General features: G+C 37.1%; 1 protein-coding gene across 1 annotated transcript; it reads left to right on the forward strand.

Annotated features, from left to right (window-relative positions):
• Positions 1 to 1,201: 1,201 nt before the first annotated feature.
• snap25a (synaptosome associated protein 25a) lies at positions 1,202 to 24,386 on the forward strand. Its single transcript, XM_079888471.1, has 8 exons — positions 1,202 to 1,495; positions 11,832 to 11,975; positions 13,559 to 13,600; positions 15,844 to 15,892; positions 18,273 to 18,390; positions 21,554 to 21,673; positions 21,866 to 22,010; positions 22,888 to 24,386. The coding sequence occupies exons 2-8, from the start codon at positions 11,904 to 11,906 to the stop codon at positions 22,954 to 22,956; spliced, it is 615 nt and encodes a 204-aa protein (XP_079744597.1). The 5' UTR covers positions 1,202 to 1,495; positions 11,832 to 11,903; the 3' UTR covers positions 22,957 to 24,386.
• The last annotated feature ends 1,472 nt before the right edge of the window (positions 24,387 to 25,858 follow it).

Here is a 25,858-nt window from a genome sequence, read left to right on the forward strand (position 1 = left end):
ATAATGCAACTTCTAATTCTTTTCTTACTGCCTCTGTTCCAATGGTGCAAAAAACGCAGCAAAGTCAAATGCTACAGATAAAAAAATAATAAAAAAAAACTTCAAAGGCTTCAAAGATTCAGCGAGACTTTTTTAAAGATTCGTTTTAATCTTAACATTACAAAAAAAAAGAGCAAGATCTGCTTTGTTTCAAGTTATATTCCACGACAAGCAACTGACTTTAAACTGTCTTTGATTGGAAGAGAAAGTAACTCAATATTTATTTGGGACCTACCAGTGTATAATAACATATTTGATACATTTATGAATATTATTATTAATCATTTTTATTTTACAAAAAAAATTACCATTAAATCTTCACAAAACATGTATTGTACTAATATATTCTCCCTCCATTACCCAGTAACAGCATACTGAGATGATGAGAAAACTAAGGCTATTAAGGGGGTACATATCACATAAAACTTTTATGTAGTTGAGTTTAAACTGTATTAAAATAGATCAAATCTCTGTAATTCTTGTGGAATCTACAGGAAATACTCACGGTGACATAAACAAATTGAATGAATTATGAACACTAAAAATATGACATCTGTCCAACTTATTTCAAGAGCACCTACTTCAGCTTTTGCAAGTCATTCTTCCAGTTTTTAGGTGTTTTTGCTGTCCTGCAATGTTCTCCAGAGGGGTTTCCCTAATGAGCATGATGAGCTGTTGTCACATGACTTCCTGACATAAGTCAGTTCAAACTCATACAGTGGGAATTTAAGAAAGTAAGTAATATATATATATATATACATCTTTGTTTTTGACCTCATTGCATGTTACTCTGAGTGGAGCAAAATAAGAATAGGTGAAAATCCCTTTCCTGATTGGCTTGCAAGATCTGCCATTTGACCAATGGCTGAGATTGAGAGTATCCTCTGTCTCTGGAGCTTGCAATAGTAACATGCAGTCTAACGTGCGAAATTTTAATCTTAGCTGTCTGCTTAACATTTAAATGGTCAACTATTTGAAATGACTTCTAATTGATCGATTAAACGTAAAATAAACTATGCTAAAGTCAACAAAAATAACAAATTCACTTCACTCATGTGAGAGAAAATGCCACACATTCAGAAGGTATAACATTCCCATTGTTCTCAACAGACAAAAAAAAAGTTCTGTGAGTGATACTCAGACCAAATTAGATTGGACGAGTCTTGTTGTTCTTGTCAACTCAACATTCACATGCTGCTGCCAAACAATGTTCCACGGCAGGTGCTACATTTTATTTGGGCCTCCCCTCCCCGACAGATTTCTATTAAACGTCGGTGACGTCAAAGCGGACGCCATCTTTGTCGAGGGCAGAGTTGCTATCCATTGAAGACGAACACACACGCATAGCCGTTGCAGCAACTCAGTCCCCACAGAAGGGAGTTTGATGGTGGTTCGCTGTTGAAATTCGCTGACAGACTCTTCCTTACTGACGGTCTAACAAAGACTACGGGATCAGGTAAGCTTTATTTAAAAGAGGAAATGATAAAAAGGATTTTGATACGATACGTCTTTTCTTCTTTCTTTTAAATTTGTTTGGCCAAAAAGTGGTTGAGGCAAGAGCAGCAATGGATGTTTTGTCAAAATGCAATGTGAAAACTGATGGCTAATTAGGATGTCAGATTTTAGGGATGACCATGTGTGGTTTATACGCATTTGAATCGTGTGTTGGATGCGGCACGATGTGGGCGGTTTCTGTGTTTCAGCACCCTGGACAGCGACTGCGTTTCTGTCCTGAATTCTCATCCAGCCTCTGCAGCTAAATTGCCATTATATGTCTGGCAAAGTTTTGCGCATAGGCGCCATCTAAGTAATGGCTGATTTTACCAGATGTTTACGCGTTTTTAAAAAGGGCTCTGTTGCATCAGGCCATTAATCACTGAAATGACAGTGAAAACGCCTAGATGTTTCATTTTGCAGTATCATTTTATGACCAGGTCGGCTAATTGCTTTACTTGCCAGAAGCATTTTTATCTCAGAATATAAATAAGTAAGGTTTGATAACATCGGGTTGAGATTTAACGAAAGTGATCAGCGATTGATAGTGTGTGTGTGTGTGTGGGGGGGGGGGGGGGAAGTCAATATGGAAAAATGCGACAAAGTGGTCGAGAATTAATGTGCCGCATGTGCGTGTTGCAAAGAAAGCAGAGTGGGGAAAGTCAGATGGGATGATGCAGTGATCATCAGACTTATTAAATTGAACCGACATATTAATTGTTTGAACCAAAAATAATCTCAACCTTGCCGTATGTATGCGATGGGGCAGCGGTAATGATCAGTTCGTGTCTTCCTGGTGTTAGACGATGGGCGGGGGCTTGAGCAGAGACGAGCGGAGGCGGATGCTGGAGATACCCTCACGTATGATTAGGGGTGGCAATCTTAAAAGAATTTCATGATTCCCTTACCAGCTACTTTTAAGTCAGATATTTTTGGGGAAAATAACTCAGACATTAGATTTCGTGGCTTTCACAGACTTTAATAGGCGGCATAAATGCAATAGCCTACAATAATTGGTCTTAATACTAATTAAGAATGCTAAAACTAAAAATAGTAACACATTTCATTAATGAATTTATTATTGATTACAACTAAACTCATAATGTAAAAGCTGTACGTGTCAACTCAGCATTCAACGTAGCCTCGTTGTCGTATGATCAACCAGTAGCCTACTGATGTAAGTCTCACGAGACTTAACAACATACAATTCTTTTGATTAAACTCCAGTCATACATGACGAAAGTAATAATGTCCTGTTCAGGTGTGTTTCATTCACTTCAAAGAACTGAGTCATAAGAGTAAGACTGGTCGTGCTGTAGCCTATAATGTTGATTCACTATAAGAACCGACTCATAGGATTAATTCTTTCTACTACCTGATCTAGACTTGTATGTTTTTGATTCTCTAAAAAGATCAGGCTTATATAGAGAGGATTTTTTTTTTCTCGCGAATAAATCTACACAGGTCGCGCTGTAAATTGTTGATTCACTAAAAAGAATCGGCTCGTATGAATCATTCTTTCGGCTACTCATCCATACTTGTGTTTTTGAATCTCTATTAAAGATCCGGCTCACAGGCATTCGTGTTTGCTGTACATTCTGTAGCGATGTTGAACAACACCATCAGAACATTTTTGTGTTCTAACCACATTGGCTGAAGAATTTCGCGCTCGAGAACCGAATGCCACCAAAATAAAAATCGAAAGGTTCTCCAAACCCTTTGTATGATGCAGATTCAGTTCTTCGCCACATTGACTCCATCCTCACGTGTTAAACACTTTCTGGCTCACAGAATGTACTGATTACACAATAGTAGCTTATTATCGCGAGCGTAAAATCCCTACATTAACCGGATGTCCGTAACAACCCGAAATATCATCTAATCATCCGGTCAAAATGCCCGCGTGACTTGGGCATGTCAGGATACTGCAGACGAGCTCCCTTTTTTCAGTCACGTGCCCTCGTCTTGCACCTGCAAATGCTCTAAAGCCACGGTATTGTTTAACATCACTCTGTTTTTGGCCATCATTCTGTTGCTGTAAGGTTAGTAAATGCGCACACTGTTACTGACGCATATATGAGCAACAGAAAACGATACTTTACTACAGTGAGTAGAGCGTTCAGTTTCGCTTGTTCCGGTCTGTATGTGTCTTGCGGCGGTTGGCACGCTTCTGTTGTTGAATCTGATGGTTTAATGCGGCTTATTATGGCTTGACTGCAGAGCGCAGGGCGGCAGGGATGTTCCCCAATAAGTGGTGACTCACGCGATAGCCTACCAGACCGCGATTCGTCTTGATTTATCGATGCTCATTGCTACTTAACATATTTAGGTACCTAATATTAATACGTTCTGTATAATATAGCATAATACAATTTGAATTGTAGTACACATATTCGAGATAAACAAAAATATACAGTGATTTGTTCATATATAATAGGATACCCATGGATTTTATGGGATATTTATGCAAATTGATTGGTGTATAAGGATAAACAGTTGCATACAAATTCTAAATTAGCCAATAAGTCATCCAGGCTTTATTAGATGTATTTTAGAACAGCACATGTTCACAAATTCTACTTTTAACAAATGGCTGAGCTCAGTCAGGAGTGATTCACTTAACTCATACAAACCAATTAATATGTCATTTGGAAATTGTTTCATCATATCTTGACTCTGAGACAGCGAAGTGCTTTGTTATGGTTGCTCCGATGTCTTGATTAATCACATACACTATCATTGTATCAATGAAATGTTGTGATAGATATAATGAAGAAAAGAAAAAAAGAAGAAAATCAAAAGCTTATTACTGAAAATTATATGTTATTTTCAGCTACATGTATAACCATCACCCTAAAGTCCTTGATTTCATATTCCAAATTACATATCGCCTTTTAACACAAAATTGTTTCAGATTAAAGCACCAGCTGGGTAAAAAATGGAAACTGATTTGCAAACTCCAATGAAAAAGAGCAGGTATAGTCTTGGGGAACACTTTACATCTAACAAATAATAACATGGGCCCAAGTACAAAATGGATACTGGATATCTGCGACAATCCTGCACAAGTGCACTTGGCTGAACACCCACAGATTGAAAATATGGACAAATGCGTCACAAGAGCATAAAAGACTGAAGACGGCTATGGATAAAAAGACGAGCAATAGAAAGAGGGGGGATAATGTTGGTAGAGAATACAAAAAATAAAAAAAGTACGTCAGAGGAGGGCAGCTGAGGATGAAATGAGAAAAGAGAAGATACCCTGAAGAATTAGCTTGTATGATGCATAATGACTGCAGAAAGAAGCACCCTCATGCCAAGCATCTCAGCCTGTAAGCTCTGCCCACACATGTGGGTTCCCCTCCACCATTTATGAATATCAATAGTGCTGGAGGTTTCTGAGGGTGGAAAGAGAAGCATCATAAATCAGCATAAGGACTGACACTGTCCTCTCTCTCTGTGAACACAATGTAAGAGAGGTCACAGTGGTTAATAAGTGCAATCTTAAACTTACTGAATAAAAGTGAGATTAAGCAAAGGATTAAGAGCTAGCTGATGAAACTTACTGTAGTTTGTACTTGCCACGTAATACTGAAAGTATTTTGTATTTGACATCTAGTTTTAAAATGCTCATATAAACTCCTAACTTCATATTTGTGTTTGTTATGATGTAGAAATAGATGTGAGAATGCGTCATAGGACGGGCATTTGTTTCAAGTACAAATGGATTAAAATACGAATGCGTTTTGCGTGATCAATATGATTTTTCTTACCTGTGTCAATTGTCTTTCGTAGGCATCTTAATGTTTGTACCAGATCAGATGGACTTCTGCAATTTGGCTACTTTTGCAAGCTGTTATTGTGAGCAATTTGGACAAATGTTACGGCATCTGTTCATTTGCTCATAGCTGCAGTCTGAAGCCATTTTAGAATGGTGCTCTTTCAGAGTACAGAGAGTTCAATCAGTTCATGTCATGAAGTTTTCTACAGTGTAGTGCATATATAAGAGATAGATGATAAGACAGATGAGCTTATGCAAATGATTCATACTTTCTCAGTTTATATTATGAGACAGTCCGATTCCATTAAAGTGGAATCGTATTTCAGTATTAAGCAGCATGCTATAGTAAACGCTACTCATAAATTCAATATTAGCCTTTGCTTCATGTTTGCATATTTCTTTTGAGGATTATTTTACTGTTGACCTGTGTTTGAGATGCCAAACAGTCATTTGATAATAATACACACTGGCTCATTTAAACAAGTCAATAGGATGTAGAAAGACAAACTTGCTATAGTTGAAGTTTTGATGCATGTGTATTCAATCTTTGCTTGTCAATCACCGATGTTTCTCATTTAAAAAAAAAAAAAACATGTTAAAGAAATTAGATTTTGTGGCATTCACTCTTTTTGATTATAAATAATCCAAAAATAAACCTTTAGATGGTCTTGCAGTGAATATCCTTATCATTATAAATCATTATGTATTAATTTTTTGGTACATTTTTGTAGCACTTTTCACTATGCTTATTGTTCCAAATCAGATTTAAAATAAACAGTGACCTAAAAAGTACTTTTGTTTTGTTTTTGCATTAAACATTTTTTAAATCTTTAAACCATGATATATTTGAGATGCAAAATTGGATGAGATATTAAGACCAAAAATGATTTGCTAATGTGATAAGAAAAATATAAAGATAAATATCATAATCTTAATATATTTTTATATCTTAAAATATCTTTATATATAATAAATATGGTAATCGATCATTAGCTGGTGCTTTCAAAAAGAATATTCAGAATACATCATTTAATTGAAGTGTTTGTTTATTTAGGGGAGTTTTACTTCCTTTAGCTAAATGTACCTCTAGGAAACAGGGATGACGTCAAAACCCGGAAGACTAATTCACCAGCACTTCCCTTGAGATTTCCCTACGGTTTTTATAATGGGGTTTTTCAATTGATGAGTAAAATAAGGTCTGTGGTAAGTTGCCGATACTTGGACACAAAAATGCGAATTTTGAAGCTGTTATGTTTATTTAAAAAAAATGATGTTTCTAATAAGTAACAAGATAAGATCGTTTGGGGTGTATCAGGACATTGTAGAACAAAACGTCCAAGCAAGCATCATCAAATTATGTTTACCACAGACCTTATTTTACTCATTAATTGAAAAAACCCATTATAAAAACCCATAGGAAAATCTCAAGGGAACCAGTGGCGAATTAGTCTTCCGGATTTTGACGTCATCCCTGCACCACTCTATAAGTAAATAAATCTGTTAATTATGTTTCCTTTGAGCAAAAGCTTTTGGCTGCTTTCTGGATTCTTGGCTTCTTAAATGTTTTTTTAATGTCTGTTGTTTATGACTCCTCAAATATTGAACACCTGCTGATGCTATCATTCAGGTGTCATTTTTCTGTGCTTTCTTCATACCTCCCTTTTCTGCAGCGTCTGTTGTTGAAGAGGCATATTATGTAACTGCAATAACAGTATGTTTGGATACCAATCAAAAGTAAGATGGCAAAGCAATGGTATTGGTGGAATGGCAATGGCAGTTGAAAACAGATCTTCTGCAGTGAGGACGTCTGAATGTTGTTGTTTTAAGTGGGTCTGTTTCTATAGAAAATTTTAAAAGATGGCTGCACTCTTCTGATCATCATTTCTATGAAGCTGCAATAAAAATGTGAAGGTCACAGTCAAACATAACAGGACTGCATAGCCAGCCCTCCAATCCTTGCGCTGTCAAACTCATCACTTCATCACTCGTCATACATCGCCAAGAACCTTGGAGCCAGATGGGGAGGCGAGGGAATCAGGGTGTCAGGTGGGGAACACACTGTCTGCTTTAATGGCCCCGTTGTTAATAAATTCATCCCGGGGCTTCCCCATGAGTGGGAGTTTACAGGCGATGAGAAGGGAGGGCTCTCTGCAGAGGACCTGATGCTAGTGTTGCTGCAGAGCTGACAACAAACGGGCTTGTGAAATGGACTCTGTCAAATCAATTGCAGTGGCCATTGGATCCCTGCTAAATCACAAGACCCTTCAACCCAATGTAAAAGGGGGGATATAGATGAGGTTCTGAGGCTGCTGCAGTCATTAATGGTGCAGCAACATGAGTGCGTAGTGTAGATTCTGCTATGAAGGATACTCAGCATGCAGCCACACGCACTCTGGAATGTATAGTTTAGATCAGTACTAATGACCGCCACAGATCACAAGCCTAATGATTTTCTATTGGAGAGTACAAGGTTTATTTTATTTTATTTATTTATTTTTGGTTAATTTATTTAGTACTTTTCACTATGCTTATTGTTCCAATGCCAAATTAAATGAACAAATCTTGCGATGCAAAATTACACGAGGTACTTGTTTTCAGACAGTTTGTCTTAGTTTTCATTTTTCATACATATCCCATTGGTATATAGATATATATAGAGCATAAATAACACAATTTAGTCAAATATATGCTTAAAGGGATAGTTCACCCAAAAATGTTAATTGTCTTTTTTTGAATGTTGGTAACCAGACAGATGACAGTAGCCATTGACTTCCATAGTAGGAAAAAATACTCTGGAAGTCAATGGCTCCCATCAACTGTCTGGTTACCAACATTCTACAATCTTCAATTCTTCATTCATTTGTGTTCAACAGAAGAAGAAAAAAACTCTTGAGGGCGAGTAAGTGATGACAACATTTTCCTTTTTCTCTTTAAATAGGAAAATAATTTGCTATGAGGTAATAATGAGATAATTCAAGATGTATTCTTTGAACACAAGTCTTAATGCCTTGAATTTATGTTTAAGGATGTGTAGATAGTTTTACTGGAATTTTGACAAAATAATAATAATTGCAGTGTAGATGAGAGGAAACCTAAGGAACTCACCTCCTCAGGCTGGTGATGGAGTTTTCCTAATTCACGGCAGTATAATCCATTTTGAACTAGATTGTTTTTGCAGCAGAGGTCTTTTCATCTTATAGGAATTTCTATTTCTATATATTATATACTTGATTTATATAAGAAGTGTGAACAGTAAGAGGTTACGAGACAAGTTAATAGAGCCCTGGAATCACTCCACGCAATCCTCCACTCAGGAGGAAGGGAACTGATGCTATTAATCACTGCTCATGAGAGGAGGGGGCGGCATCGCTCAGGCCTGTCCTCCTCATCTGGTTGCATTGCATTGTGAATAATAAGCCATTGCTATAGTTTACAGGTTGCCGGCTCTATCCGTTATTCCTTGGTTTTCAATCAAGGCATGGCTGGAGACAAATGGAAGCATAAATGAACTCAGGGACCTCCCTAAATTATGCATTGCCCACTTCAGTTACATTTGTTCAGCTAAACGTGTTTTTTTGTTGTTGTTTTTTTACATTAAATGCACTTTAGCTATGCAACTTTCTGATGCATTCAGTATGTTATTTTATGACAAACTAAGGCTAGGCTGTCAATTTACAGTGGAATTTAGTTTGATGGCCATATCAAATGTCCGTCAATTTGCCAAGCAAAGTAACAAATGGCATTGAGTAACAAATGGCATATGGCTTGAGTTTCTGTCCTTGCATCTGTGATTAAGGATTCTCTGGGAGATTTTAAAACATGTCAAGCTCAATAACCCGCTCTACGAGAGTCAATCTGTTGCAACAAACATAACACTGTTAAGGGGAAATACCATAACCCGATTTCAAAGGTAATCTCGTAAAACACGTCTGTTTCGCCTGACTCAGAGATTTAGAGGTCAGGCATGATAAGTTCATTCCGTTTGAGGGGATATAAGGTGGCGTTAGCGTTTAGCGAAGCATGTGAGTGCAGCATCAAGTTTTGGAGGAGGACAGTTTTTGTGTGGTAACTGAAGTGCTGCAGTGAAGGGAGAGGCTGCATGTTTGAGGAGAGAAAACAAAATGGCAGCCAGAGACGGAGGATGAGCGAGCTCTCACACACACACACACGCACACACACACAGCTATTCTAAAAGAGCATGTTTAAACCATAGAGCTTCTCATTGTTTCAGTAAACAAACATACAGCTACATACAACTTCCAGTAACCAAAACAATAAATATTGCTCAGTAGCCTAGTTCAAGAAACAACTTTTGATATGTTTACTGCTTTTAGAGGCATTACTGTGGAGCTTTTATTTCAGAGGTCCAAACGTGGGTCCAATCTCAAATTGTTTGATGAAATCTTTTTTTTTTTTCATTTTTCAAAGCAACAGTTCTGCTAAATGTTTCACTGTCCCTCCCACTTTAAAATGTATTAATTAAAAGTTAAATGTGATGCTTAAGTATGTAATTCTATACATCTGTAATGTTTATTTTAATGGCTAGACATCACACAGTTTGAAAATACATTAATATGGTACTCTGTGTGCATAATTATAGGCCAGTCTTGAAAGGATGAAGACCCCTGCTTTATATGCATTTTACCAGTATTCATTTCTTGTAATCCCTGTCCATTCTTTGTTTATAATTTACTCATTTGCATAGTGATGTTCTGAAATGATGCACACAGGTCTCATCAAAAACACATTCGACTGCCTCAGAATTAGCATGGTCTGCCATCATTCAACAAGCATAAAAATAATGGCAGTCATCAATAAAGCATGAGAGCATGTACATATTTACACTGGTAGTGCACTGGAAAAAAAATATATAGAAAAGGTTACCACTACCCAATGCATTATTAATAATCCTTGGATATAGGCAACAAGTACAATTATTTGAACCTGAAAGCAGAAGTGAATTGCAAAATAATTTAAATGCGAGAGGGTTCAATCTACTCGGTTCTCTGGCCTAAACTTTTCAGGTTTAGCTAGCCTACAATCCAAAGGACTGCTAGTAGTGCCATCATAATATGGCAAATAGCATTATGTATGCTCAGTTAAAAAATGAAAAGATGAAAGATGTGGAGGGAGAAGCAAATCAAAAGATTGTTTTTCAGCAGTAAGGAACAGCGTGAAGTGGAGTAAATTAACAGTAAACATGAATCCTGAGGTTTCACTGGCCTAGTTAAGACAAAAAAGAGACTGCAAGGCACTTCTTTGTTTTTCCTCTGGTCTGATCTCTCAAATTGTGCTTAACTTTTAGGTTATTTCAAGAATACTACCACAGAGAATTCTCTATGATAGTCATTCACTGACCTGACATTTTGATGCACTCATCAGAATCTGAATGAGCTCATTCATCAGAGGTTGAGCGAGGACATGTGAGGGACGTTTCTGTATTGGTGCGTTTCACTGGCACCAGCTAGGGACATATGTTACAATACTGCAGTTTCATCACAAACATGTTTCTACTACCCTGAGAGAGCTTGCATCAGTACACAGCCTGGTTGTTGGGTCAATCAATTTTAGATTGGTGCTCCCTGATCTTTAACCAAAGCAGAAGATGACATTCACTATTGGAGATGGGAGTGTAATATTGCAGCCTTTAGAGTCTGGAGTATTTCGCTGGGAAAGGTCAGGCAGGCGTGTTAAATTTAATCGCTTGAGTACAATTATGCAATTAATGGAAGCAGTATCGCTCTTTAATGCCTGCTTGGAATTCACTGGATTTTTCACTGATAATATTGTGGATGGTTGAGTTGGAGATATTTGCCAAAACCTCTGTAAAATATCTTTAAAAAAAAATTTATATTGCATTTTCTTAAACAGAATTTAGTGACATTTCTGCTTAAACATTTAAAAATGACTGGACAATGTCTGGCCTTGCATGCAGGATGGTTTTGCGAAAGCATGTTTACTTTTTGCTGTGAATAAGGATGGAATAATTTAAGCTCACATGCTTGTGCAGTTTAACACACACTTATTCAGTAAGCTGTTCTTATTAGACCTCTTGGGATATCTTGCTAGCTGTCAAGCCAGTCTTTTCAGGAATATATCTGTCAAGCTCACAGTTTCCATGGCAGAGCAGGGAATCATTTCTCCTGGAACACCCAGAACCTCAGGGAAGAATTTAATCAGCTAAACACAGCAGCCACCACCTCGACGCTCTTCGAAAGAGTGTACGAGAGGAGGCGATGGGTTCTTTAAGAGCAGACAATGTCCTACTGTCTATTTCATGACATTTAATTAGCCTGTGTAAATGAAATCGCTTTATTAGCTGTATAACTCTATCTGCCCTATGAATTTAACATCCATGTTTGTTTTTCTGGTGCTTATGGGTCTGGGAAAGAGAGAGTTTAGGTTTAGGATGAGTATATTGTCTTTGTTCATTCTTAAAATCTGGATGACACACTTTATTATTCAAGTGAGCTCCATTGTTTAATTTTTTCCTTTTCTCTATGCCCAATTCTTTCAGCTTTCCCCAGACTTCCAGTAAGACCCACTCTTCCCAGTTGGAGACCAGCTCCACCCAACACACCCAGCAGCCATGGCAGATGATTCGGATATGCGCAATGAGCTCTCTGACATGCAGCAACGTGCAGACCAGCTGGCGGATGAGGTGAGGACATTCACTTTCTGCCTTCATGCTACACTTACATGAACAACAACCTTCAAACATCAACTGATTGCAACCAAAGACTAACGTAGTGCCAACTAAGAAATCAGAATGGAGCTTTGTGCAACATTGACATGTTTTCTGATAATGATGAATATATATGAGTATACTACAGTTAATTAATGTACACTTTGTTTAAAATTTTTGGAAGAAAAAAGTAATGTACAATCAAAATAAAGCTTTGTTGCTGCATTAATGTGTTTTTGACTACCAAACCAAATGGTACCGAAATGAATAACAATTTTAAGGGGGGGGAAAAAAATGTACACTCACATGACATTAAGACTCCAGTCATATCAATAGCCCAATAAAAGCTGATTTATTCCATATGGAGCAGGTCTCCTCATGGAGGCGGCCATGTTGGCCAGGTGATTACTACTTCCTTTATTTTGGTAACTTCCTGTTATTGGAACTTTTTTTACGTGATGCTGCATCAATGCCACTAGTCAATTATTAAAAAAAATTATAATAATAATAAAAATGATTTCATTTGCTAAGTCGTCTGTTTAGTTGAAGCAGACATCGAACTTGTTTTGCTCTTATCCAAGTCTCTGACACAAGTTAATTATTTCATGTCTTTATGCTCTGTTGATTGAGGCTTGGATAAATTGCTGTAATTTATGCTACAGATTTACTTATTTGTACACAGCTTGTTCTGTAGGCCGTGACTGTGAGATGTCAGAGTCCATATGTGAATGTGTGTGTGTCATGTGGAGAGAGGTTCACCTGCACTCTGCCTTACATAACGCTGCAGCATTTGGTGTGTGTGTGTGTGTGTGTGTGTGTGTGTGTGTGTGTGTGTGTGTGTGTGTGTGTGTGTGTGTGTGTGTGTGTGTGTGTGTGTGTGTGTGTGTGTGTGTGTGTGTGAGTGAGAGAGCTGGGGGTGGCGCCTGTATGTTTGCAGCCTGATGGAGCTCCTCTCTGCCGCCCCACACTATGATTCTCACAGCTGAGCAGAATATTAAAACACAAACAGCACACTGCAAAAATTTCCTCCAGCATTCTGATCCAGATATGAATTCATAATATCCAGACACCCAGTCCATGATATTTGTGTGAAAAATGCTGTAATTTACTCATATAAATTGCATATTTCGAATGTATTCTGAATGTGTAGATAGAGAGAGAAAAAAGGAACTTGTTCAGCTAACATAAGGTGGTCATAATGGTGGATGGACTAATGGATCTAGAGTTTGAAAGGAGAGATGAATAATGTTCTTTCTGACTTGGTGCCTCAGAGCACCGACCAGTGAGCCATTATTTCGCACAGATTGTTTATTATGCATTTAAATAATAAAACATAAAAAATAAGTAGTGCAGTCACGAGCATGTTGAGCAATTGTTTGTATATTTTTAAAATGTTAAATGTTCTGGTACATTAGTGCTGCAAATAACGTCAATTGATTATTTATTGATTATAGTGTGTGTTAAAAATCCTCCCACACTCGCTACAGCTTGTGGAGGTTTTTATCTCTGTCAGTTCCTAATAAATTCTGGTTTTAACATCTTTTTCCTCCCCCCCACAGTCACTGGAGAGCACCCGTCGTATGCTGCAGCTTGTGGAAGAGGTAAGAGAAAGACGCTTTATTATATTTATATAATATATTTATTCATATTTATAATCAAAAATTACATATCACTGTATGCATATGTTTTCTGATCACAAATGTTTAATATATGATCTGGCATAATCTCTATACATACATTACCATTTAAACATTTGGGTCAGTAAAATTCTTTAAAGATTTAGCGAGGATGCATTCAATTGATCAAAAATGACAGTAAAGACTTAAAGAGGTTTCTACTAAAAAAAACAGTTTCCATAAGTTATTTTAAATTGCAATAATATTTCAAAATCTAACTGTGTTTGTATTTTTGATCAAATAAATGCAGCCCTGGTGAGAGACTTCTTTCAAAATGTTAAAATTACATATATTCATTTACCATTCAGAATTATGTTCAGTTTCTAGGGCTGTCAATTTAACAGGTTAATGTAGTACATTTAATCTGTTAGTCACTTTGGATAAAAGCTTTTTTTTCAGATTAAATGTATTATTAACATGCTAAATTGACAGCCCTAGAAACTGAACATAATTCTATGGTCAAAAAATAGAAGAAATAGATCAATATAAGGATAATAATGATCCTAATTTGATCATTTTTGTTCTGTCATGAGAGCTTTAGTCTTCAGACAGAGCTGAGCACAAGCTGGGCTTGACTATTCTAGGCTTGATGGGTTGAGGGTGTTAGTTAGAGAAAGAGAAGAGAGGTGTGTATATCTAAGAGAAAGAACTGTGAATTCTCCACAGCATATCTCAAGGTCATATTGATAATCACAGCCCATATCTCTGCAAAGAGCACCTCGCCATGTCCATTACTGGCAGATCAGAGAAGCGATAAGTCGCCTCTGAGTTGACAAATTGACAAAAATCGCCTGAAGACTCTGAGACTGACAGACAGAAGAAAACATGGAGAGGGAGGGTGCACACAGATCAGGGATATGTCTCGGTCAGGTCTAATAAACTATGTCAGTCTATACCAGCCTTTTCATGTTCTAGTTAGACTAATCGAATGTTCTCGGCACTTATAGACGATCAGCAGTATTCCTGCGTTAGGCCAAAATGGAGGTAAATCACATTCATTATTTATACTAGTAGAAGCATTGAGTTTGTTCCAGGCTTTTACTGCTGCGTGAAAATTCAGTGGTTTATGGCACAAACAAATTAATCCCCAAGGATCCATTTAGGGCACATTGTGATCCCATCCAGAAGGAGGGGGGTGCTGCTTCACGTCCCGCTGATATATGCACCACCGAGCCTTACAATTATCCCAAATATCGATATCCCGTTCCCCTCAAAGCGCTGAAGCTGCACTTTCTGAAATATGTCACAGCTGCCTGTTATTTTCCAAACACCAGGGGAAAAAACGGCACAGTAAATTTACCTCGCTGATCATTACGTTCACGGAAAAGTCATATTTTGCGAGTGTTGAGATCTGGGATGCCAGTGACCAAATAGTGATTTAAATAGGTCACTCAAAGACGTTTCTCATTGAAGACCAGCACAGTAGGAGCTGATTTATAACGCAGACCTTTTCAGGGCACTATGGCAAGGACGTCTCTAGCAAGATATGAAGAACTTCTGTGCTGGCCTTTACGCTAATGTCCCCTAATCATTTTTACAGGGTATTTGCGAGGAGTAGGCGTCCTTTTGTATGAGTGTAACTCACTTTATAAGCTTTAATGAAGTGCCAGATGATTTGTCGTTGTTTTAATGGGCACACCAAAGAGTGTGTGCGAAATCTGCCCTCAATAAGAGGAACGAAAAGGCATCACTCGTTCTCACTTTCAATGAGACCACACTGTATTTGTTGCATTGCCTAAATTGACTGTACTCAACACAAGCGGATTCATTTTTGCCTCAATCCGATCATGTTTCAGCAGAATATTTCATTGATGGATTATCGTACTGTTTAAGGGTGTATTAGAATTGCCTCAAGCCAAGAAAGCTCAGAAACGACTCTAAATAGATTCTGCCTCACATTAGTGCACAGAGTGCATTTACAAACTATATTGATCAGGGCTATATGCTCCACAGTAATTAGCGTCTGCTTATTTAGTCTAATAAAAAGGAGAAGAACATTATGCAATTTGAAATGTCACCAGTACAGCCTAAAAAAGTAGACTGCCTCTGAATGAGCCTTGTGTTTTGTGTGCTGAATCTCACCTCTTTTTCTTTGTCCTTCTCCACTTTGTTTTCCATGTATTTCACCCTCTCTTTCACCCTTCTTCACCATGGTTCTTGATGCATAGAGTAAAGATGCTGGTATCAGGACTTTGGTTATGCTGGACGAGCAGGGAGGTAAGTGTTAGATGACGACAAAACAATTTTCTTCCATTCTTGGCACATACATCTTTGAATATAAATTGCATATGTCTATTAGCTTTTCATATCAAATTTAAATGTGCCATTATAATATGCAACTAGAGTATGTATTATACATTGATTTTTATCTTTAGCTATTTTTTTGTTTGTTAATTCAGTTGCTTAATTAATTGCAGTAATTTCTGTGCAATGTCATTTTGATTTCTTCTGCTTTTTCTGAAGTAACTCTAAATCTTTCACCCTTTTAACACACTTTTCTCTTTCATTTAATATTCTTTCAATATGCTCTTTTACCAAATAAACAGGACTGGCCACTGCAACTGTCCATTTAATGTTTGCATGTCAAATATATTCACAGATCAGTTTAAAAAGTAGTTGCCATCACATTAGTTTTTTTAGGCCAGCTTGTAACAATACAAGTTCAAATAAACAAATAAAGCAACGATCGATTTAGCTGGTAATGACAAATGATACTCTTTCCCATAAACTACACTAATACTCTTTTGTATAATCCCTGGCGTAATCCTAATATTGAAACCAGATATTAAATACTGTAACAGTGTCATTTGACTCAGTAAAAAGTCAAAGTGGACCATTAAATAAACAAATCGGCAAGGCTGTAACCAGCTTTTTCCCATTTTAAAAGCACACGGTTAACTTGTTTGGCTTAGTGTGGTTTTAAAAACTACATAATTGGCCTTGCTTTAAGCATTAGCTCCTTAGAAGCCCTCTGATTGGCCCCTGTGTGTGAGGGCCCCATGTCTGCAGCCAATAATTAGTCTTTTCATAGGGGGAATGAGATCTCACTCCTTCATCCCCTCAAACTACAGCCTAAAGCCTATTTAAATACTCTCAGCCCAGAGGTGACACTAAGCTCTAGCTTTATCAAGGAACGAGGTGTCAAAAGTTCATTTTCTTGTTTTAAATGAGAATCTCTAGAATTTTGACACAAGGAAATTAATCAAATTTAGGTTAATTTGCTTTGCCTAAATGAAAGTGTCTTTGAATGCCAGGGATTAAACAAACGCAACTGATGTGGTAGGCTTGTTTCCCTCCTCAACCATTTCAAGTTTGCCTCTCTCTTTCCTGTGACTGATACCTTTACTAAACCTCTTAACAATATGGAACACACCCTGTCTGCACGACAAACACGCCAGACTGCATCACCACGGGTCACTCAGCGCCTCAGCCATTTCATCCCCTAACCACACAGAGACAAACAAACTATAAGCTGCTCCCTCCATTGTAACGAGGAGAAAAAGAGGCTGTCCGCTTCCAGCAAAAGGGCACTACAGCCACTAAGCCTTGAGAGAGATCCGGCCAGTGTTTTATTCTGCCCCAAGGTCTAATTAAAAAGACACTGTCGCCCTCCTGCAGTGCCCCTTGTGGGAGACTCTGTCTGCTATTGGCTGCTGGGATCAAATTCAAGTTTTCCATGTGTTAAATGCGAAAGTCAACTTGAATTGCCATTGCAACCCATTTTACTTCTGTAATGTGACATATTTTGAGTAATGATTAAAAATGTTTGAAGGGGCTTGACTCTATTTATTAGGAATTGGTGAAAAGTGGGCGTTACAAATCAGAATTTAACCAAGTGAATTCGAGTTTGCAAATCGAAATACTAAAAAATAGCTATTTGACTACAGGTTAACATTATCCAATAGCCTGTGTGGCCTCAGTGATGTCAGCAGGAAACTTCTTGAATAGGGATTAAAAAGACACTTTTTAAATCTCTTTTCATTCCCGATAATACCAGGAATGTGCATTAAGAAAGTAAATAGGGCCCGTTTTGATTTCATGTTGACTTTGATGCATATTTAGCTAAATAAAGGATGAAGTCTTGCTTTTTTAACTCTTTCCTAATTCTTTTTTTGCATAGGTTCACTCTAATGCATGCGTCCCCTCTAGATGCATTGAACAATTTCGCATCCAGTTCAGCAGTGCTCATTTCTCATATATTCTTGTCAAACAAGGGCCAGTAAAATTCATTCCACTGCTGTCATCCCTTTGTCCTGACCAGAACAACTCGATCGTGTTGAAGATGGCATGAACCATATCAACCAAGACATGAAGGAGGCCGAGAAAAATTTAAAAGATTTAGGGAAATGCTGTGGCCTTTTCATATGTCCATGTAACAAGTAGGTACTGACCTATGTGGCAGAAGGGTCTTACGTATGTGGTGGCGTCCGTTTTTTTTCCCCCTCCCTTTTTTTTTGAGTTTCCTTTTGTCACAGTGACTGTCTGAAGTTTTGTCTTCTCTTCTTTGTCCTCTCTTTCCTCTTTCTTTCCTCCCTCCTTTATTTTCCTGACACCTGCTCTCATTCTGTGGGGGATAAATTACTTGTTGTTTAATCAGAGCAACTGGAACGCATCGAGGAGGGAATGGACCAAATCAATAAGGACATGAAGGATGCAGAAAAGAATTTGAACGATCTAGGAAAATTCTGTGGTCTTTGTTCCTGTCCATGTAACAAGTAGGTGCTGCTTGCCTGCCTGCCTGCCTGCCTAAAAATAAATCTTATTGAGAGGCCTGTAGCCCTAGCCAGACGTGCCCAACTCCTGCCAAGTTCACTACCCATGATCCTAAGCACAGACAGTGAGCATGAGGCATGGTCACACATGCTCACAGAAGTACAACAGTCCAATAGCCTTAGCTCTGGGTCCTTTATTAGACAGTTTATCAATGAAATGTATATAAGGCATGCTGCACAACCCAAGGCCAAGTCAACATATTATGAACACTATCAAACCACTAAAACTGCATGGATGTGCCAAAGTTGAGTCACTAAACGTAGTCTCAATACAAATGAATAGAAAATACTGAACAAAAAGTAAATTTGACTCTTTTAGTACTTTATCTTCTGATAAATGATTATTCCTTTCCAGTCCATCAAGACTAGTTAACATAGGCCTACATAACGCATATGTGACGAGCTCGTCATTTTGAGTCGTTTACGGAGAAATAACTTAACTGTTTTGTGTTTTAATGAATTCAAACTCAAAGTCTTCAAAATGTTCATTTTAAAACGAATGCAAATAACAAATGGCGTTTTGGCGCTCAGTGATGTGTTACATATCTACGTCTTTACTACTATTTATAAGCACGAAAAACATGAATGAACATCAGAGGGGCATGTTAAAAGATATAGTATAACTTACTAAAATGTATCATCTGTCGTGTCATCAGCGTTTTGACCGCGAAAAGACCTCAATGAAACAGCGCGTGAACATGTCACGTGACGTGATATTCCATTTACTTCAGGAAACGTCGAGAGGATCATATCGCTAAAATGTTTAATGTATGTTTGAATTAACTGTCTGAAGATGTTTGGAATCTTTAGAGACATTTTTGACAGCTACTATTTAAATGAGTATATCTAGACAACAGTTTGGAACAGAAACATCATAATTATATCATTAGAAAGCACTTTCCTGTTTCATTCAGTGCATGAAATTCAGAAATATTGTTCTTGATCTAAAATGACTCAAAGTGATAGAGCAACTCACTCACATATATAGGCCTATATTAAACATATTTAACATTTTCTGCTTTAAAATGTAGAAGCGTACACTAGCTTTTTTACAACTTTGAAAGCACATCCATCAATGCTACCTGTATGACTGCAATAGCATGTCCCTGAATGCCAAATGCATGCTCATGCATCTCTTGCTAATGATACTGACATTACTGCTATTTGTTATAAAGAGCAATTATGCATAGTAACAATGCTGATGACCAACTCCTACTCAAAGTCATTCAGATGATCTAACAGTTTCAAGCCTGTCTCATTTATGTTGGCAGGGATAGTTCGGCAAAGAACAGGACACAAAGTCCAGTCTATAGCCGCAGTTCAGTGGAGAGAACCAATGCTTTTGCTGGTTCCCCAAGGGGAGCAGACGAGATCTAGGTCAGACAGAGAAAAAGATACAGTGCAGATATTCAAGGCTTTTTTTTTTATGTGACAGCATGTCATAAAGTCCCGGACTGGTGCAGAGGAGCAAATGAACCCGTGCGCTCAGGGAGGTTGAATTTTGGGTCAGATTGTGTGGTTCACATTTAACTCAGTCCATAGTTTTATCAAAATAACAGTCACTTTTTAAATAAAATAATATTCTATTTAAATACTTTTTTTCTGATTATTTTTAAAAACAAATTCAGTTTTCAGAAGATTCTTTCATAGTTGGACAGCAAAAGGTATATGTTTTCTCTTACAGAATATGTAAAGGAAAATAAGATATTCAAGGTTCTAATATATTTTGTAGGCATTGTTTGCCAGTTTGAGTATTAACTGCTCCTTCACATTAGATAAAGCTCAACATGCTGTTTAGAGAGAGAACGGAGGGACGGCAGCCGGGGGAATTGTAGCTTTAGTCCGTCTCTATAAATAATACTGCAGTGGGAGGCTTGGCCATCTCTCTTTAGATAAATCAAGAAATATTAGAACTAAAATCCATATCAACAACTCACAGCAAGAACAACAGCAGATGAATAAAACCTTGTTTATGCAAAAGATGCAATCTAGATTCTTGTTTATAATTCATAAATTAAGTTTATGATTTTCTTGACGCTATTAGAATGAATTCAAGGATGTCATGTTGATAGACTATTAAATCAAATTGTCTGCAGTAGCAATTATGAAACTGCTTTCAGTCTTTAAATGGGCTCTTCTCATGCTTTTGATTATTGGGTAGCACTTTACAATTAGTTGTAACATTAGTTAATATAAACTACAATGAACAACACTTCTGCAGAGTTTATTAGTCTTAGTTCATTTCAACATTTACTAATACATTAACAAAAGTTGTGTTAATTAGTTCATGCTAAAAGTACTATAATGAACAAACAATGAACAGTTATATTTTTACTAAATAACATTTACGAAAATAATATTGCTCATTGTTTGTTCATGTTAGCCAATGGAAACTTATTGATAAGTGTTACCAATTATTGTTCTATACCTCACCTCTGATCCCAGTAGCATGTCTACAACAATATATAGTTATAATCATAATAGGTTGTTGTCATATTTGATAAGATTGCTATAAATAGCAATAATTGATTCATTTGCGGCTGTGGGCTTGTAATCTCATAACAATATTGATCTGTCATTGCTTTTCTTTCATTATAACATTCATTTTAACACATTTAAGAGTCAGAAACACTGAGCTTAGAGGTGGCCAATGAAAGGGCAAGATAGGATGTGCTTCTCTTCCTCCAGTTTCTTTTCTGTTGAAGTTATTTACACTTGTCTCCACTGATGTGGCAGTCCTGTTACTCTGTGTTGTCTGTCGCCAAGGCCTGTGCTCTTTGTTATTTGTCATAATTTGAGAGGGGGACAGCTCATGTGCCATGGGGCGGGCAGAAGTGACCTCCGAGTCCCATTTATCTTTGTTTATAAATGGCTATCCACCTCTATTTACGTCCCCCATTTTCAGAAAGGTATGTGTCTCAGCATCGAGTACATGTATGTTAAATGTCCGCAGGATATAGCATTACAAATTGCAAAGCCCCTGGGAGAATGAGCCCATCCCTGTTATGCTTGCCTGGTAATTCATGTTTGTTGTTGATCATGATTTGTTGCTGATATGGAAGTGTCCGGTTACGCTAGTGCTCACGCTTCCCCCGACTCTGTGCAGAATGAAGAGCGGAGCCAGCAAGGCCTGGGGAAACAACCAGGATGGAGTGGTTGCGAGCCAGCCCGCCCGCGTAGTGGATGAGCGCGAACAGATGGCCATCAGCGGTGGCTTCATCCGCAGGTGAGACGTCCAGGATTCCAGGACACTCAGTCAAGAGGGTTAGCTATAAGAGAGAGGTTTGATCGTGTAGCCAAAAGCTAAAATAAAAAGACTTAAGAGGTCAAATGTGTAGATAGACCGCCCATATGCGTTCTGCTTTGAGAAATGATTGGTGATTTAAAGTGACATTCTACCGTTCTTATATGGATGCAGGGTAACAGATGACGCCAGGGAAAATGAGATGGATGAGAACTTAGAGCAGGTGGGAGGCATCATTGGTAATCTGCGCCACATGGCCCTTGATATGGGCAACGAGATTGACACCCAGAACCGCCAGATCGACAGGATCATGGAGAAGGTATGGATTGGCTTTCAAGGACAGTTTCCCCTATTGGAGTTTTCAATGATTAAACAGAATCCTAAAGTGCAGTTTTAAAAGTCAATTCAACAAATTAAGAGTTGACCTGAATATCTATTTGCAACATGTTTGATTTCCATAACATAAATGATTGGGATTTACTAAATTTATATTTATTAATATTACTAAATGTTGTATTTTGTTATATATTTTATATATAACTTAAAATATTAAATACATATCTAAATATTATATTTTATTATTTTATGATAAGTTATATATTAATATATACTGTACACACACACACACACACACATATATATATGAATGATATTATTTTGATTAAATATTAAGTCAATTTTGATTTTACATAAATAATTGGGATTTACTAAATTAATATTTATTAAAATTATTTATTAAAATGATTTATATATATATATATACTGTATATAATCATATTATTTTGATTAAACATTTTTAAAAAATTGTCAATTTTGATTTGACATAATTGGGATTTACTCAGTTAATTATTAATATTACTAAATGTTGTATTTTGTTATATATATCAAAATATTATTGTATTATATTATATGATGTTATATATAAATATATATGCACAATTTTTTCTATATAAAATATATGATATTATTTTGATTAAATATTAGTCATGATGACTTTAAAAATAAAACAATATTATAGAATAATAATAATAATAATAATAACAATCTATAAAACTTGTTTGACTTGCATAACTTAATTGGGAATTACTAAATTAAATGATATACATTCATACATATATACAAACATATATATAGAAGGTTTGATTTACATGAATAAAAAGATCTTTGCTAATAAAGCACTGTTTGGTCTATTTCAGGCTGATTCCAACAAAACCAGGATTGATGAAGCCAACCAGAGGGCCACAAAGATGCTGGGCAGTGGCTAAAGCTCTGGTCTGCCTGCTTTTACCAACCATGCAGTTTGTCAAAAGGCAATGCGCTTATCATGGTATTTACCTTCTAGGTTTGCACACATGCACATATCATCCGGCCCCCATTGTAAATGTTGTTCTACGTGTCGTCTGTCAGCTTTTTCAATGATTGTCCTCGTAAAATGATTTCTTATACTCTGTACCATTCTTTCCAAAGGTTGTATATAGTGCTGACTCGATGGCTCTTGCTCACTTGTGAAGTTTTTAATTCTCTTTATTGCCTGTATACATATATGTATGTATGTATACATATATCTACTTGTATGTGTATGCATATAGCCTATGTGTATATATATCGAATTTTTGCTGGAGGAACTATTTAGGAATGCTATACAAGTTGTCTTTCCTTTTCAGTATATCTCAGTATCGTCTTGGTAAAACTGTGTCACACCACTCAGCTACTGTCATGCTCCTTATTTTGATGTTGTCATGACAATGAAAAATGGGAAAAAAAAAAAATATTTTGCAAATGATACCAATACAACAAACACTTACAATCAATGTCCTTGGTTCATATCCCTCATCACAGCCATAATCTGTTACTGTTTAGACGATGTGCAACTAGATTCTGTAGCTGTAGTAGTAAAAACATTGCATTCCGAGTGATGTGAATTGTGCGTTATGCATGACAAATGGTAGATCTTAGCGTCTTATAAATAAAACTTGTTTTAAAAAGATGACAAAAAAATAACTTAATCATGGCAGTAGCAAAATTGACAAAAGCATGCTCAGTATTAGGACACAGTGGAACGTTCCATATTACTGCAAGTTTGCAATAGTGCCACCATTTCAGTCGATAATATATATTTACAGACTGTGACCTTTGTTGTAAAATAATGCAAAGTGACTTAAAGAGGAAATGTGATGGAAACGAAACAATGCTGGTGTGGTGGTCCTGCAAAAATGACTTGTTTTCTAAAAATGAATATGCAGTTTGGTGTAGAAAAGGATGTTCTGAAAGGTGGGGTCCGGTTGTTTACTGTATCATAGGTTTTGGATGATCTGAAAAAATACAAATAAATCATTTGCAATGTAAAGCAAAGACGCATATTTCTGAGAGAACTTACTTTTATAAGATGACTGTATCCTGTTAGTTTACTTTCCCCGTGTGGTTTGTTATTGGTAAAAAATTATAATAATTCATAACAAAAAAAGGATTTTTTTGTTGCTTCTGTACTTAGAGCTATGCACACCAAATCACTACGATATTGAATAGTTATTATGAGAAGTCAAATAAATACCTTACCTGAATGACATAGGTTAAACTGTGAGATTGATGTCCTCAACGCATGTAATATTAAAACTCCCTCTGTATCCTGTCAGTCTGTGAAGTGGTTGACATTTTGTAGCTATAGCTGAATTGATTAAAAGTAATAAACCCCTAATCGCTGTGGGTTTTCATTATTGTCTCAAGCAAAACCTCAATGTCACTTGACAGAGTTGCTTTGTGAGAAAAGAACAGGAGATCTGATTAAGCCAAACTTGAATTTTACATAGCTGGCAGACGCTTTTAACCAAAGCAACTTGCAACTGTGTTCCCTGGGAATAAAACCCTGCAGCCTCGATGTTGCTACTAGTGTCACGCTTTACATATTAGTCGTTATGAAGGTCATGCATTTCTAATGAGACAAAACTGCCACTGAATGATACGAGACAGCAATCGCAGATTGGAGTAAATTGCTTTCAGACAAAGTCCATCAAGGCAAGCGAGTTCACTCAGCCGCCATATTGGTTACAGCCCCGGAGCTGTTGTTTTCAATGTAGGTAATAGACAACTTGAATGGGGAATGACTAAAATCTAGATAATATTATGTTTCAATTACATATTTTAACTCGGCGATGAATGACAACCATTGTATCATAAATTTAGCTTGTTTAATTAAATCATGCTAAAACAGGCTAGTCCAGTACATGAACATTCTAGAGTAAACAAACAGGTGATGACTCTATCATAAAGGTGATTGACTCTTTTAATTAAAAAGCAGGACTGCTTATTGTTGACTTCTCCCATTCCTTTTTCTACAGTCTCTGTTTCAGATCGTCACCTTGAGCTGTCCAGTTTTGGCTAGATATAATTAACAAGGATGAATTCGCTGTTGCAATGAAATAATCAAGACACATCAGCCTAATTTAGTTCCATTAGGCAAGAACAACAACACATTAATTCTTAGCGCAACCAGCAAGATGTCTAAAGTTTATCCAAAAACTTACAGTGAGGAAAATAAGTATTTGAACACCCTGCTATTTTGCAAGTTCTCCCACTTGGAAATCATGGAGGGGTCTGAAATTGTCATCGTAGGTGCATGTCCACTGTGAGAGACATAATCTAAAAAAAAAAATCCAGAAATCACAATATATGATTTTTTAACTATTTATTTGTATGATACAGCTGCAAATAAGTATTTGAACACCTGTCTATCAGCTAGAATTCTGACCCTCAAAGACCTGTTAGTCTGCCTTTAAAATGTCCACCTCCACTCCATTTATTATCCTAAATTAGATGCACCTGTTTGAGGTCGTTAGCTGCATAAAGACACCTGTCCACCCCATACAATCAGTAAGAATCCAACTACTAACATGGCCAAGACCAAAGAGCTGTCCAAAGACACTAGAGAAACTAGAGACACTAGAAAGGGCTACGGGGAAATTGCCAAGCAGCTTGGTGAAAAAAGGTCCACTGTTGGAGCAATCATTAGAAAATGGAAGAAGCTAAACATGACTGTCAATCTCCCTCGGACTGGGGCTCCATGCAAGATCTCACCTCGTGGGGTCTCAATGATCATAAGAAAGGTGAGAAATCAGCCCAGAACTACACGGGAGGAGCTGGTCAATGACCTGAAAAGAGCTGGGACCACCG

The sequence above is a fragment of the Squalius cephalus genome (assembly GCF_949319135.1).
Source record: "Squalius cephalus genome assembly, chromosome: 12".
Classification (NCBI taxonomy): Eukaryota; Metazoa; Chordata; class Actinopteri; order Cypriniformes; family Leuciscidae; genus Squalius; species Squalius cephalus.

Bases quoted from the DNA above. Each gene is read 5' to 3' on its own strand.
- snap25a (XM_079888471.1), top strand. From the start codon at position 11,904: ATGGCAGATGATTCGGATATGCGCAATGAGCTCTCTGACATGCAGCAA. The intron at 13,601-15,843 runs GTAAGAGAAAGA...CTTGATGCATAG, and splicing joins TGCTGCAGCTTGTGGAAGAG to AGTAAAGATGCTGGTATCAG. The intron at 18,391-21,553 runs GTAGGTGCTGCT...GACTCTGTGCAG, and splicing joins TGTTCCTGTCCATGTAACAA to AATGAAGAGCGGAGCCAGCA.